At 55.8% G+C, this 15,332-nt stretch overlaps 2 protein-coding genes across 3 annotated transcripts in view; one reads left to right on the top strand and one right to left on the bottom strand.

Annotated features, from left to right (window-relative positions):
* The window catches only part of ABCC1 (ATP binding cassette subfamily C member 1 (ABCC1 blood group)), a 150,168-nt gene extending 148,439 nt beyond the window's left edge, over nt 1-1,729 (top strand). For both annotated transcript variants that reach the window (XM_066382556.1, XM_066382555.1), the window contains one exon: nt 71-1,729. In XM_066382556.1, coding sequence (XP_066238653.1) covers nt 71-179 — 109 coding nt within the window. In that variant the 3' untranslated portion in view covers nt 180-1,729. The remainder of the gene's footprint in view (nt 1-70) is intronic.
* Nucleotides 1,730-6,447: 4,718 nt separating this feature from the next.
* The window catches only part of ABCC6 (ATP binding cassette subfamily C member 6), a 55,807-nt gene continuing 46,922 nt past the window's right edge, over nt 6,448-15,332 (bottom strand). Inside the window, exons 25-31 of the mRNA XM_066382545.1 lie at nt 14,949-15,075; nt 13,696-13,797; nt 12,795-12,941; nt 11,609-11,767; nt 11,365-11,531; nt 8,417-8,611; nt 6,448-8,120 (exon numbers count right to left, since the gene is read on the bottom strand). Coding sequence (XP_066238642.1) covers nt 8,012-8,120; nt 8,417-8,611; nt 11,365-11,531; nt 11,609-11,767; nt 12,795-12,941; nt 13,696-13,797; nt 14,949-15,075 — 1,006 coding nt within the window. The 3' untranslated portion in view covers nt 6,448-8,011. The remainder of the gene's footprint in view (nt 8,121-8,416; nt 8,612-11,364; nt 11,532-11,608; nt 11,768-12,794; nt 12,942-13,695; nt 13,798-14,948; nt 15,076-15,332) is intronic.

Genomic DNA, 15,332 nt, shown 5'->3' with positions numbered 1-15,332 from the left:
GTGGGCTCTTGGGGGCGTGAGGGGCCAACCCCGCCCCTGCCACTCATGTTTGCATCCCCTCCTCTCGCAGGGTGATCGTCCTGGACAGAGGAGAAATCCGGGAGTGCGGCCTGCCCTCTGACCTCCTGCAGCGGAGGGGGTTCTTTTACAGCATGGCCAAAGATGCTGGTTTGGTGTAAGCCTTGGAGCCGGTGCGTCTGTTTGACCTGCAGGACATCCATGCCATCTCCCAGGATGAGTCAGCCTCCTTGGGAACCTAAAGCCTCCCATGTACTGAAACCAAGGGGGGAAGAAAAACCAAACCCAAAAAACCAAAAACACACAGAGCAGCCACCATCTGGTTGGCTGTCTGGAAGTGGCTGTGGAGAAACAGCAGCCCACCAAAACCACGCACACCTTCCTTGCCTGTTACCCCGCAAGACGCACGTGCATTCTCACGCCCCTGGGAGCGTGTGCTCGTGCTCTGGGTGCTCTACAGGGACGTGGTAGCAGCCAGACTTTTGGAGAAAGTGGTTGCATAAAATATGCTAGTGACCAAATCCAGCCAGCTGCCTCACATCTGCCCAGCCAAAGCCTGGGATTCCAAGTCTTCGCCCCCCGGCTGCTGTCCGGCACCTCTGACATCTTTGTCTGGCTCTACCTAGAACGCTTCCTGTCCTCGGGGCCGCCATTTGGAGGCGGGGCCTGGTGAAGACCATCCTCACCCTCAGGCAGCGTCCTGAGGGCCGTGGACACTCCTCCTACCAACCATCTGGTCCTCCGGGTGCCCAGTCCCTGGGAACCAACGTCCCAGCGCCGCCCGCCCCGAGCCGTGGTGCTCCACAGGCCGGAGACAGCTTCGTCACCGTGTCCTTCTCACCGACAGGACTTGGCTGGACTTAAGGGGAGCCGGACCTGGAGCCGCAGGGCTGGGGGCACCCCTCTCGGTGCCGACTTCCCACATTGGTTGCTCACCTCCTTACCCACGGCAGTCTTGTCTTCGCTTTTGCTCCTGCCTCGTTCTGCCCGTGGCCCTAACGGGTTTACCTCTAGGTACATGGAAGAGGCGTGCTTGTGGTTACGAAGCACTCAGAGCCGCGAGCGCTGGGCACCTCCAGGTATGACCAGCGGTACTGTAAAGGGCTCTGTGGAGTCCTCTCCTCGTTTTCAGGTTTGTTTCTCACCCTTGGCCTCTGCTTAGCTTTTGAAGGTGGCAGTGTGGAGAACTTGAAGTTTAGTTCCTGAGTGTCTTCCAGGACAAGGAAAGAACCTGTTCACGAATATCAGTGGTTTCTTTTTCTTTTTCTTTCTAAAGACTGCTCCCAAGAGGGAAACTATCTTTTTATTTCTTGAGCGGAAGTATTGGGCCAGGGAGCAGCACTCCCAGGGAAGAGCCGAGTTGGCCCGGCACCTGACAGCTGGTCTGCATGTCCCTGGAAGACGGCGGAGGCCTGGAGACCTTCAAGGCCTGACCGTAGGTCTCGCAGTTGGAGACCAGAGGAAGACCCAAAAAGCAGAGAGAGGTCCTTGCCTCCCCAAGATTCATACTTGCTATGAATGACGCTGCTGACTTCAAACCCACAGAAGCATCTTTGTGGAAATACATATTTATTTTTTGTAACTTATACCATTCTTTCACATTAGATAAACCAAGTTTCTCTTGGGGATCTTTTTGTAATGACTCACACTGGAAATGAGAACATGTACAAGCAATTTTCAGTAAAAAGAAAATACTTTATTTCTTTCTAAATGACGACTCCCTTTTCTTTGGGGCATCAGCCCGGGTTTCAGCCACCTCCCAGGAGTTGCCGGGGATGCCCGTTTAATCTCCCTTTCTTTCCTTCTGGCAAACATGTCACCTCTAGTGGGAGCTCTTATGGGAGGCGGGAAGCTAGCGGTTAGGAATTGGGTGGGGTTCAGGAGGCGGGAAGCTAGCGGTTAGGAATTGGGTGGGGTTCAGGAAGGCGTCAGCCTGGCATAGTGGACAGAGCCTGAGCGCTGTGGGTCAGACAGACCCGAGCTCGAGTCCTGCCCCTGTCCTGTGCTGGCTGTGTGACCTGGGCAAGTCCTTAGTCTCTGCGCCTCAGTGGCCTCGTCTGGACAGTGGAGCTGATCGCACCTGCATGATGGGATTGTTGTGAAGATGAGCAGTGATGGGCGGTGGCTTGTGTGGCCCAGGTCCGGTTCTAAGACACTATGTCAAGGCGGCAATCACGTGGCCAGATTACCCTTGAGAATCCCTTTGTATTGGTCAGGATAGGCTAGGCTAGGCCGTGCTGTAGCCATAAACTCTTGGGAAATGAACGCAAAGGTTTTCTCGCTCATGTTTCTTGATGAGGGTCAGGTGCCTCTGCAGGGTCCCTGCCTTCCGTGCAACAACCGGGACATCCAGACTTACGACATTGCCTCTCAAGAGGGGGCTTCCAGGTCACCACAGCAGGGGGAGGGAGACTGTGGGTGACTCACACCCACCCTTAAGCGTCTCAGACTAGAAATGAAGTGAGTCGGTTCCACTAACAGCCTGCTGGCCACAGCGGACCACAGGACGCCGGGGAATGCAGGGGTGTACGTAAGGACGAGAAGTCTCCGCGAGTTCGTGCGCTGTCTGGATTTTGGATAGCAGGGTAGTGAGACTGAGGTGTTGGGTTTCTCAGTTTGAATCGGGTGAGTCTGGATAGTGAGGAATGCCCATGCTGGGGGAGCACGCCATTACTGCTGCTGCACCCCCAAACCACGCCCAAGTTCATGTGCAGCTGGCGCGTCCCAGCACCATGCTCCCTGCAGCGTGGCTGTGCTGGGTTGGAGTGTTGCCTTGCATTAGGGACAGAAGCGTGGAGGTGCTGGGGTGGGGGAGGGTAAGAAGCTGGGGAGGTTATCACCACTGGATTGAGGAGTATTCGGATGGCCGTATGGAGTCACTTTTGAATGGGAGGTAGGTATAGTGCTGCCTCGAGGCTCCCCCTGAGTATTAATATCCCAGATCCTTGAACAGGGTGTGACCTGGTGTACCCGTCAGTGTGTGTGGTGGGACAGCTGCCTGCTCAGGAGAAATCTGGGGCTGGGTTCAAGTTCAGTCCATTCTGAAAGGAGGCAGGTTGCATCGTTAACCTCGGAGTGTGGAGCTAGAGACAGGTTGGGGTGGTGGGCCCCTTTGCACCTGCTCCTCTGGGTACGAGCGTTCGTGCCCCGGGAGGAGAAGGGGGGCAGTGAGCTTTGCTATGCACCTCGATGCCAGGCCCTGCACTCAGTTTCACATGGTTTTCCCACGGGAAGGGGTTCCACGGGCCGGGTTGGGAGTGGTGAGGAATCCCGCCTCCTGCTTCCCAGTGTTGAGCTGCTTGTTCCTTTTTCTCACCCTGTGTTGGGTCCTAGAGCAAGTTTTTGTTGACTTCCAGAATCAGACCAAATACGTACAGGATCTGACTAGCTGTCGTTCCTCCCATTGCTGCCACGCTGGTCCCAAACAACAGCCGACTCAGTGGTCTCCTGCCTCTGTTCCTGGCCACCCCCCAAAACACACACACACACACACACACACACACACACACACACACACACTCTCAGTGGTCTCCTGCCTCTGTCCCTGGCCACCCCCCAACACACACACACACACACACACACACAGTGGTCTCCTGCCTCTGTCCCTGGCCACCCCCCAACACACACACACACACACACACACACACACACACACAGTGGTCTCCTGCCTCTGTCCCTGGCCACTCCCCAACACACACACACACACACTCAGTGGTCTCCTGCCTCTGTCCCTGGCCACTCCCCAACACACACACACACACACACACAGTGGTCTCCTGCCTCTGTCCCTGGCCACTCCCCAACACACACACACACACACACAGTGGTCTCCTGCCTCTGTCCCTGGCCACCCCCCAACACACACACACACACACAGTGGTCTCCTGCCTCTGTCCCTGGCCACCCCCCAACACACACACACACACAGTGGTCTCCTGCCTCTGTCCCTGGCCACCCCCCACACACACACACACACAATCTGTTCCCCACCAAGGAGCCGTAGCCGCCCAGCAGAAGCACAGTCAGAGCCCTCCTGTGGTCCCCATCTCAGGGCAGCCGCCAGGCCCTGCCCTGCCTGGCTTCCTGCAACTTCTGCCCTCAGTGGCCCCCTGACCACCACCCAGGCCAGTCCAGTCCGGCCACCCGCCTCTCTGCTGCTCTTCTGATGCGCTGGGAGCAGCCCCGCCCCAGCATCCTCCGTCTTCCCCCAGATGTCAGCGTTGCTCGCTCCATTCTCCGTTTGGCGATGGCAGCTCCACAGGAGCTGGGCATTCATCTGTTCATCCTTTGCTGAGTCCCCACCTCCAGCACGGGCACAGACAGCACGTGCTCCGTGACTGCATTCTTTGATCTGGGACTCGGCCCTCTGTGCCAGGCCCTGGGCCAAGTGTGTTGTCGCCGGGGCTGTAGAACTTGACTTTTAGGACCTGTGGTTTCCTCACTGGTATAACTGGGAACATCACATTCACCTGGCCAGGTAGTTGGAAGGATGGGAACAGATTGGAGGGAAGCACCCAGCACCGTGCCAAGCCCTCAGGGCACCTTCCAGCCTAGTGATGCCATCACTCGTTCACATTTTGTCTGTCTCTCCATTCATTCCTTCATCTGTTCAGCCAAACAATCCGCGTTTGTGGACTGCTCCTGCTGGGTCCTGGGAAAACACAGTGAGCGCCTGCACGTAATCCCCCAGCTCATTAAGTAATGGAAACCCTTTCCTTCTCTTCTGGTGGGATTCTAGAAAATTCTGTTGTTAGTGAGGTGGTGTTTTAGAACTAAAAAGGTGTGAGAGGCAGTGGAGCAGGTGGTTAGGATGGGAGCCCTGGGGCTGGACCGCCTGTTCAGTCCCTACTTCCTTACCCTCTCAGTTTTCTCATCTGTAAAAGGGGCCTAATGATAGTACCTCCCCCATCAAAGCATCCTACTAAGGTGCGAATGATAGCACCTTCCTCCTCTGGTGTGAGGCTCACCTGGAAGGCTGTGACAGGGATTTAGAGCAGGGCTTTGTGTGTGTTTACAGTGACCAGTGGGACGCGGGTGAGGTTGATGACCTGCTGAGAGGCACTGACCAGGGAGGTCTGTGCGTGGTCCCCATCTCAGGGCAGCCGCCAGCCCAGCCGCCAGGCCCTGCCCTGCCTGGCTTCCTGCAACTTCTGCCCTCAGTGGCCCCTGGCCAGCACCCAGGCCAGTCCAGTCCAGCCACCCGCCTCTCTGCTCTTCTGATGCGCGGGGAGCAGCCCCGCCCCAGCATCCTCCGTCTTCCCCCAGATGTCAGCGTTGCTTGCTCCATTCTCCGTTTGACGATGGCAGCTCCACAGGAGCTGGGCATTCATCTGTTCAGACCCATCTCCTGGGTCTGCTTTCGCTGCCAACCAGGCTCTGCTGGCGGGAGCCCATGCCAGGGGCTAATGGCCTGGGTGGCGTGCAGGCTGGTCTCCAAGGAGCCGTGCAGGGTCAACAGCAGCCTTGTTAGCAGGCTCTCGTGGGCGCTGGCTCCTGTGGCCCACACTCTGCTCCCTGGCAAACGCTCTCCCTCCGTGAAAGCAGTATTTTGTGACCCTGGAATGATCCGTAGGGGGTTTGTCAAGGACACCCCTGCTGCTGCCCCTGCGGGCGGTCGCTCTGCCGGGCCGTCGGGCGGCTCAGCTCCTGGCAGAGAAACGAGGAGTGCTGTGTCTGGTCCTTCCCATGCTTCAGAGTAGGACCGACGACCCCCGCGGGGTGTCCTGGGCTTCGGAGCTAGCCCCAAGGGCAGATCCCCACTCTGCCACTTACTGAGTGGCCTTGGCAGGTCCTGTCAACTCTCTGAGCCTCAGTTTCCTCATCTGTAAAATGGAGCCAGGGATTGCTAGCAATGGTGGGGCCAGCGCTTTGCAGGCATGAGGAGGGACAGGCAAGGGATGCAGACGCCCTACCCCAATGTGAAGTCATAAAAACGTGCTTCTGGCCCCATCTTGGCACAGGGGAATTGGAAGGTGCAGTTAGATCTGGAGGACTGAGCTAAAACCTGTGTCAGGATGTGCCATTAGAAAAAGTCCCTGTGACTGACAGGCTGAGCAGCTCTGTGTCCTGGCAAGCAGGTGTGTGGCCACAGGCCCCTCATGACATACCAACACAGCCATGGCCCAAGTATCAGGGCGTTATTGATGGCAGTGGTTAGCCCAGTGACTCGGCTGAGTGATTTTTGTCCCCCACCCACACCGTCCCAGCGACATTTGGCCATGTCTGGAGACATTTGGCACAACCAGAGCTGAGGATGCTACTCCCAGTGGGTGGAGGCCAGCGAGGCTGCTAAGCACCTTACAGAGCACAGGATGGCCCCACAGCAGGGAACTGTCTTCCACGTGTCGGTAGTGACGAGGTTAAGAAAACCCTGGTGTCTACTCCCTTCCCTGCCGCCCCACAGAGGCTCTCAGACACAGCGGTCATGGTACCAGCGAACCTTTGTTTATTGAGCACTTACTTTGTGCGCAGCTCAGCTCGGAACACGTTTTCCGTAGTAACTTACTTGATCCCTGCAGCGGCGCCATGAGGTCAGTGAAGAACCTGGTTGTCTCTTTCCTCACGCTGCCGTTACAGTCAGTTATGTCTGGGGGACCTCAGGTTTGGCTACTGCAGACTAGTCCCCCTTCCTGAAGGCCCTGGAAGCCAGCTTTCTAAGCCCCACATTAGAATGCCGACCACCGTCAGAAACGGGCCCGAGTGACGTGTGCTGTGTGCTGCCCTTCACGGACGCAAGTGCTGGACCTCCACCCCACCTGACCTTGACCTCCAGAAGTATCTCCCACATGGCCCCCTCGGGAGCGGAAGCGTGAACAGAAATGCCCTGGGTGTTCTCACTGCTTCTCGGGCTCCCCCCACAAGCCGGAATTTGGTCTTGAACAAACAAATGCATGACCTATGATGCCAAGTCCTGAGCAGATCCTCCCGGTGGGGGCCGAGAAGTCCTGGGTCCTCTCTCGCCTTCGGAAATGAGCCTGCATGCCAGATGTGTGTTTGTGCCCGGAGGGGCCCATTGTTGGTCGACAAGACACAGGGGTCGCCTAAAGCCATCGGAAATACATGTAGAACCGCTGCTCTTGTGAGTTGCAGCTCTTGTGTCCAATTCAAACAAGGTGCTCTTTGGAGCTCATGATCCACCAACAAGAATTGGTGGATTAGCAGGAGGCGTGGAGTTCAGTCCCGGTGCATGTCAGAATTATACGAGGAGCTTTAAAAAATATACAGTATACCAAAAGGGAGAACACAGCAGGGGTTGCGGGCAGGGCGGGAGGGAGGGGGTGTGGTTGGAAAATGGCAACCCCAGGGGTCCCCGTGGTGATGGAAGTGTTCAGTATCCCAGCTGTGGTAGTGGATGCAACCTATACGCATGACACGGCTGTGTAAGAGTCACACACATGAGTATAAACAGGATGGGAACTCTGAGCAGGGTTGGTACATTGTACCAATGTCAAAATCCTGGTTGTGATACCGCTCTAGTGGTTTTTCAAGGTGTTACTATTGGGAGACATGGGGGGAAAGGGTACACATAGATTATTTATAATCCATAGAAATAATCTGTGGATTATTTCTTACAACTGCTCGTCAGTCTACAGTCATCTCAAAATAAAAGGGTTAATTTGGAAAAGTACACACACCATGGGCCCAGCCCCAGGGATGATGCTTTCACTGGTCTGTGGTGGAGCCTGAGTGTGGCCCGGCCTTGAGGTCCCCAGGTGAGTCCAGTGGGCAGCCAGGGCAGGCTGAGAGCTGCTGTCCACTTTGGCTCCAGGATGGACAAGGCTGGATGGGCTACTGTCAGTTCAACATTGGCGGTTGCTGCGTTCTCCTGGGCCTGTGATGATCGTCCACTTTCCCTGCCATGCACACCCCCACCCAAGAGCAGAGAGAGGTTGACAGTCAACACTACAGGGCCACTGATGGCCCAGGTCACATGTATCTCCAGGGCATGGCACATCTCTCCGGGTTGGTGTGGGGGCAGGGTGAGAGGTTTGGCTCAGACCAGGCCTGACTCCTGTGCCAGCCTATAAAACAGGCCCTTCTGGGCCAGCAGCTGGGCGGGGCTGCCACTCTCTGCCACCTGCCCCTTGTCCATGACCAGCACCCTGCAGGAGAGAGGGAGATAGACAGCTCTTTGGACTCCAGCCGGGACACTCGGCCGCTCCTCCAGCATGCCCGCTCTGAGGTTCGTTCCCTAGGAGTCTGGTTTTCTGTGCGTTTCCTGGCCCTGAGAGCCAGGTTGGAAGCACCTGTTGGGCATATGTCCTTGGACTCATCCCTTCCCCTTTGGGCATCAGTCTTGCCACCTGTACAATGGGCACTTGATAATCCACTTCACCTCGGAACCTGACGCCTTCCTGCCCTGCAGGGGTCCCTGGTCTCAGCTGCGTGGGGGGCTTACCTGGCGCAGTCCATCACGGAGCGCAGGCGGTGGGCAATGAGCAGCACTGTGCACTGGGCAAACCAGCTCCCGAGGGCAGACTGCATCTGGAGCTCTGTCCCCAGGTCCACGGCGGCCGTGGCCTCGTCCAGGATGAGGATCTGGGTTTTCCGGAGAAGGGCACGTGCCAGACACAGGAGCTGTTTCTGGCCCAGGCTGGGAATGAGTGGGAGAGTCAGGCCAAGCGTTTGTGTGTCTGCCTATCAGGGTTGGCAGGGCATGCCCATGAATGGTCACAACAGCCGCAGATACTGGATGTGTGGGCATGTGTTCCCACATGTGGGTCCCCAGTCCACAGAGTTGGTAGAAATTCCCATCCTGTCATTTTTGACGATGGTGACTTTAGGGTAGTCACTCAAACCCACTGTGACTCAGTTTCCCCATTTGTGAAAGGGCTTTTCTATTTCCCAGTCTTTACCAGGTGCCAGACACATCCTTGTGTGCTGCGAATATACTGACTCAGTCTTCATAAAGACCACAAAGCTGGGTGTTTCTTTTTTTCTTTTTTTTTTCACTTTTTTTTTTTTTTTTTACTTTTCTGAAGCTGGAAACGGGGAGAGACAGTCAGACAGACTCCCGCATGCGCCCGACCGGGATCCACCCGGCACGCTCTGCCCACCAGGGGGCGAGGCTCTGCCCCTCCGGGGTGTTGCTTTGCTGCGACCAGAGCCACTCCAACGCCTGGGGCAGAGGCCAAGGAGCCATCCCCAGCGCCCAGGGCATCTTTGCTCCAATGGAGCCTTGGCTGCGGGAGGGGAAGAGAGAGACAGATAGGAAGGAGGGGGTGGAGGTGGAGAAGCAAATGGGCGCTTCTCCTATGTGCCCTGGCCGGGAATCGAACCCGGGTCCCCCGCACACCAGGCCGATGCTCTACCGCTGAGCCAACCGGCCAGGGCCAAAGCTGGGTGTTTCTTTTTTTTTTTTTTTTTTTTTACAGAGGAGAGGGAGAGACAGAGAGAGAGAAGGGGGGAGGAGCTGGAAGCATCAACTCCCATATGTGCCTTGACCAGGCAAGCCCAGGGTTTCGAACCAGCGACCTCAGCATTTCCAGGTCGACGCTTTATCCACTGCGCCACCACAGGTCAGGCCACTGGGTGTTTCTTAACGAGTCCTTTCTTGGGTCATAAGGACGAGATCAATCACATAAAAGTGCTCCCTGGCGTGCTAGTCACAGAGAAAGCCTTCAGCATGCAGTAGCTTCTCTCTAATTGCAGACGGAGCAGCTGAGGCTCAAAGCCCCATGGCCAGTGGCCCGAGGGTGTCCAGAGCTGCTTCCGGCCGTGCTCAGCTTCCTCTCACCGAGAACACTTCAGAGACCCGGAACCTGATGGCCGCGCACCTCAACCCTGGGCAAGTCTCAAGACTCAGATGCCAACTTTGCACAGTGGCATCAGTGACAGAGTGTGGCTTTGAAGATTAAAACGAATATTTATTGTTTCCTGTATGCCAGGTACTGTGTCAACAACTTGACATACACGACTCAATCCTTGTACTGGTAGGTAGGGACTGTTATTCTCATTTTACAGATGAGGAAACTGAGGCACAGGAAAGATTAGGTAACTTGACCAAGGTCCTACAACTGGTAAGTGAGGCCGCCAAGCTGCACTGCCTCTCTGGTGCACAGAAACCACTACCAGCCAGCCCTCTACCCTGACCCCTTCGGGGCAGGTGGCTTTTAGAACATCTCAGTTACAAAGGCACACACCTCCACCCCTTTGTTCATGGCACCGTTATTCACAATAGCCAAAAAGTGGAAGAAATCTAAGCGTCCACCTGCAGGTGAGTAAATAAGCAAACTGTGGTGTAGTCACATCACACAATGGAATATTACTGAGCCTGAAAAAGGAAGGGAATTCTGACACGTGCTGCAGCATGGGTGAGCCTGGAGGACATTCCCTGAGTGAGATCAGCCAGCCACACAACAAGGCAAACAATGTAACAATCCACTTCAATGAGTTACCTAGAGTCGTCAAGTGCATGGAAACAAAGTAGAATGAGGGATGCCAGGGGCTGGGGGGCGGGGGGAATAGAGAACTGTTTTAATGAGTCCTGAGTTTCTGTTTTGCAAAATAAAAAAGTTCCGGAGATGGGTGGCACACTGTTGTGAATGCGCTTGGCGCTTTTGAAGTGTACTCTTGAAAATGGGTAAGATGGCCCTGGCCAGTTGGCTCAGTGGTAGAGTGTCAGCCCGACATGTAGAAATCCCAGGGTTTGATTCCTGGTCAGGACACACAGGAGAAACCCCCATCTGCTCTCTACCCCTCTGCCTCCCCCGCCCCCGCCCCGCCTCCTCCCCTCCCACAGCCATGGCTCCAGGTGCTGAGGATGGCTCCATGGCCTCGCCTCAGGTGCTAAAATAGCTTAGTTGCTGAGCAGTGGAGCAGTGGCCCCAGATGGGTAGATGGATCCTGGTCGGGGCATATGCGGGACTCTGTCTCTGCCTCCCTAGCTCCCGCATCTCACTTAATAAAAAAAAAAAAAAAGCAAATGGGTAAGATGGTAAATTTCACAATGTGTGTTTCTACTGCATTTTAAAAAAAGGCTTTTTAAGGCATCTGTGAACCCTTAGTTAGCATGGGGTCAATATCATACACGTTATTTCTACAGCAAAATAAGTGCTGAGTGGGCTAAAGACTATAAGTAGCCTGGTGTCAGGGGAGGTTAGGTTTTGACACCAAATAAATTTAGAAACCAATTTAGGAAAAAGAAACTTGATATTCAGAGATTGTGTTGCAGTTTGGAACTGCTCTAAGGACCGGGGCTCCCACTGTGATTATTAATAGAATGGGGTTGATAACCTATGGGGAAGGCAGATTTCCAGGGCAGACTGTCCTTGGTGGGGGGTGTTGGCTACACCGCTTCTGCCCCCCAGCTTCCCTCAGGTCCTGGTCATGGTGGGACAAACCTACCTGAGGTCATCACCTTGGTCGGCACACTCGTACTGCAGCTGGCCGGGCAGGCTGGCCACCAGGGCTCTGAGCTGCACGGTCTCCAAGGCCTCCCAGATGGCTTCGTCCGTGTGCTCATGTAACATGTCGAGGTTCATCCTCAGAGAGCCGGGGAACAGGATGGGGTCCTGGCCAGGATGGGGAGTGGGTCAGGGCTGGGCCCAGGCACACTCCCACCTCTGCCCACCCTGTGCCCAGGCCTCACCTGGGGGATGATGGTGATCCTGGACCGCAGTGTGTGCAGCCCCACATCAGCGATGGGGACTCCGTCGATCCAGACCCCGCCCTCAGCTGCCTCCAGGAGCCGCAGCAGGCCCCCAGCCAGGGAGGACTTCCCGGCCCCTGTCCTGCCAACAATGCCCACCTGCCAGGGGACAGGAGGCAAGGCTCATTGTGACCAGGCCTGGCCAGAAGAAAGGAGGTCACAGCCTTGGCTGTGAGATGTTTCCCCTACACCCAAGGTCCGTTCGTCCATCTACCCTTCATCCTTTGAACCTCCATCCTTCCATCTGTCCACCTTTCCATAGATCCATCCTGCGATCTACCCAACCTCCTGTCCGTGTATTCTTCTCTATCCTCCCCTCTTCCCAACACATCTCCCCCGTCTTCCCATCTATTCCCCCAACCTTCCTTCGATACCCCTACCTTTCCTTCGTTCCTCCTGTCCCCTGTCCTTCCAGCTACAGCCCTCTACCATCCCTCATCCTTCCTTCCAGCCCCATGTCGTTCTGTTCATGTCCCCTCCTTCTGTCCCTCATCCTTCCTTCTGCCCATTCCTCATCCTTCTACCTACCATCCAACCATCCATCCCCCATCCAACCATCACCCTTCCATCCAACCATCCATCCCCCATCCAACCATCACCCTTCCTTCCATCCATCCCTCATCCAACCATCCATCCCCATCCCCCATCACCTGTCCATCCCTCATTTAACCATCCATCCCCCATCCATCACCCTTCCTTCCATCCATCCCCCATCCAACCATCCATCCCCCATCCAACCATCACCCTTCCATCCAACCATCCATCCCCATCCCCCATCACCCGTCCATCCCCCATCCAACCATCACCCTTCCGTCCATCCATCCCCCATCCATCACCCTTCCTTCCATCCATCCCCCATCCAACCATCCATCCCCCATCCAACCATCACCCTTCCTTCCATCTATTCTCCATCCAACCATCCATCCCCTATCTAACCATCCCCCATCCAACCGGGTTTGGGGAAGATAAGTTCAATTTTGGGTATGGGGGGTCTGAAGACACAGGGCCCTGAGGTGGGGATGTGGGGAGGCAGCTGGTGCTCCTAGTGTGGCCGTGGCTCCGAGGCCTCTCCAGCTTCCCTGTGGCCTGGCTTCCATGAAAAAGAAGGCATGGAAGAGCCACTCACCTTCTCTCCCGCGTGGATCTTGAAGGACACACCCCGCACGACCAGCGGGAGCTCGGGTCGATGTCTCAGCCCCAAGCCCCGGAGCTCGATCTGTCCCTCTTGAGGCCAGGGGGGCCGGGCTGCGCAGGTGGGCAGTGTCCATGGTGCCTGGGCAGAAGGGACCCTGGGTCAGAGGAGCCTTCTCCCAGGCTTCTCACAAATAGGCCCACCGCTTGGAGTCTGTTTCATGTTCCATAAAATGGGCATCTTGACTGCTATTTTATAAACATGGCGCATAGCAAATGCTAAAAACAAATGTCTGGTGTCGTAAAAATAACGATGGTGATGGCTACTCTTTATCTTTTAAAAATATTATTGGCCACTGTTAATTGTGAATTAATATTCTTTCTCTAGTAGGGGTAGGCTCTCTTTTTTGTCTATACGAAGAGGGCAGATCTGTGCAACAGGTAGTCCAATGCTGCCATTGGTATTCCTGTGACCTTGAACAGGTCGCTCCACCCCCTAAGCCTTGGTTTTCCCATCTGTGAAATGGGGCTAGTAAGATCTCATTGGACCGTTCCAGTGGACCCAGCATTGTCAGTGGCTCTGCTGTTCTGTCCCTGTAATGTTGCTATCATGCGGCTGTTAGATGGCCATGACATTGCTCTTTCTCATGTCCCCTGTCACTCAGAGGCGTGACCTGCGTGCCCAATCCTGGGTCCTGCGTGCGAAGCAAAGGACCCAGGGTTTGACCTGGCTGCAGACCCCATGCTCTTCACCGTTAGTGCGGCCCTGGCTGAGACTCCAGCCTTCAGTGGTGGGGGCTCCAAAGCCCACGGCAGACGTCTGCCTAGGCCCACTGTCCTCTGCTCTTTGTCCCGCTGGGGCAGACAGACTCTCTGCCCCTGCCCGCCCCCGTCACCTCCTTGGGCGTCTGGGCATAGTCCTGCATCCGCTCCACGGCCACTATGCTGCTCTCCAGGTCCGTCCAGCTGCGAACAGCCCACTGCAGCATCTGGGTCACCTGGTGTGGGGAGGCACCTCAGGCAGGCTGAGCAAGGCTACCCCCACTTGCATCCCTGGGGGAGAGGCTGGGAGGCGGGGCCGGGTCAGAAAAGGGGACTGGACTTGGCTGCAGCCACAGACTCCTGTGTCCTTTCAGTAGAACCAGAGTATGCAGAGCAGGAGGGAGCCCTCAGACATCAATCAGCCTGTCCAACCTGATTCAATATGGGTGGGGAGACGGGACCAGAGAGGGTGCATGACCCTCCCAAGGACACCTTGGAGGTGATTCATATGAAGAAATCTTAAACATACCTGAGGAACCTTATTCAGACTTGGAGCTGATTCAGCTGAGTCAGCCCGGCCCGCTGACTTCCATCTTGAGAGGTTTTCATCCACTGATAGTTCATCACACGTGACCCCATGCCCACCTTCCCACCGGGGCCCACGCGCTCTCCCTGCTCCAGCCCTCCCTCCTCTCCCCAAGCTCATTTCCCTCCGATCTGGCCCTCACCCACACTCTGCAGCCACACCACCAGCTTGCTGTCCCTCTAACACACCAGACACCATCCCAGGGCTGTTCTTCCTGCTGTTCTCTTCCCCGGGACTTCCGGCCACGGCTCACACCGCCCCTCTGAGGCCTTCCGGGCCATGCAGTAGAGTAATACCCACCCCCCATCATACTTCAGCCTCTTCTTCCCTTGCTTCACCCTTAAGCTTAGTTGCCTCAACTGTAAAATGGGGGTGATAATAGTACCCCTAATGGGGTTGGGACAGGATTAAGTCAGTTAATGTTTATAAAGCTCTCAGAACAATGCCTCATTCATAATGAGTGTTACATACATACTTCTTTCCTTTATAGATGTCATGATCTGATATTAAATATTGTTATTAATAGATAACAAAAAATGCACTGAAAATATACTCTGTATACTTCATCTCAACGAGTGAAGTGAAGAGATTACTACCCCATTTTTCAGCTGAGCGCACTGAGGCCTGGGGATGGAAAACTCTTGCTCAAGGTCACCTCAACTAAGCTCTTGTAAGAGCCATACTTTCCTCACTGGCTGGTAGTTTGGACTTGGGTCCTTGAAGGTCCCATCTGGCCGGCAGGGTGCTGCCTGTCCCTGTTCTGCCTGCTCCCCGGTACACAGGGTGGGCTTTCAGGAATACCTGGAGGGCGGCGGAGACAGAGAAGCCCACGAGGCCGGCGCTGAGATGGGCCTTGCTCAGCACGGCGCACATGGCAGCGGCAAACACCAGCCCATTCCCCAGGAGCTCCAGGTTAGCAGCAAGCCACCTGCAGGGGGAGGCGGGTGACAGCGGGGTCAGCAGGGGCCCTCTCTGCGGGTCCTGCTCCTCTGGGCACAGGACTGATCATGATGCTAGCTCGAGTGATCGTGCGGGTCCCGGCCGCGGTCTCCTCCACAGCCCAGGCCCCGCCCAAGCTCGGTGGGGGGAGTTGACACGGTCCTGTCTCACCTGTACCTGGCTCAGGGCTTGGCACACAGTAGGTGCCCTAGGAAAGCTTTGCCATGCTGCCGATGTTCTGTGCTT

This window comes from Saccopteryx leptura, chromosome 4 (genome assembly GCF_036850995.1).
Source record: "Saccopteryx leptura isolate mSacLep1 chromosome 4, mSacLep1_pri_phased_curated, whole genome shotgun sequence".
NCBI classification, from domain to species: Eukaryota; Metazoa; Chordata; class Mammalia; order Chiroptera; family Emballonuridae; genus Saccopteryx; species Saccopteryx leptura.
The sequence above is the reverse complement of the archived record's forward strand: the minus strand, read 5'-3'. Positions and strand labels throughout refer to the sequence as shown.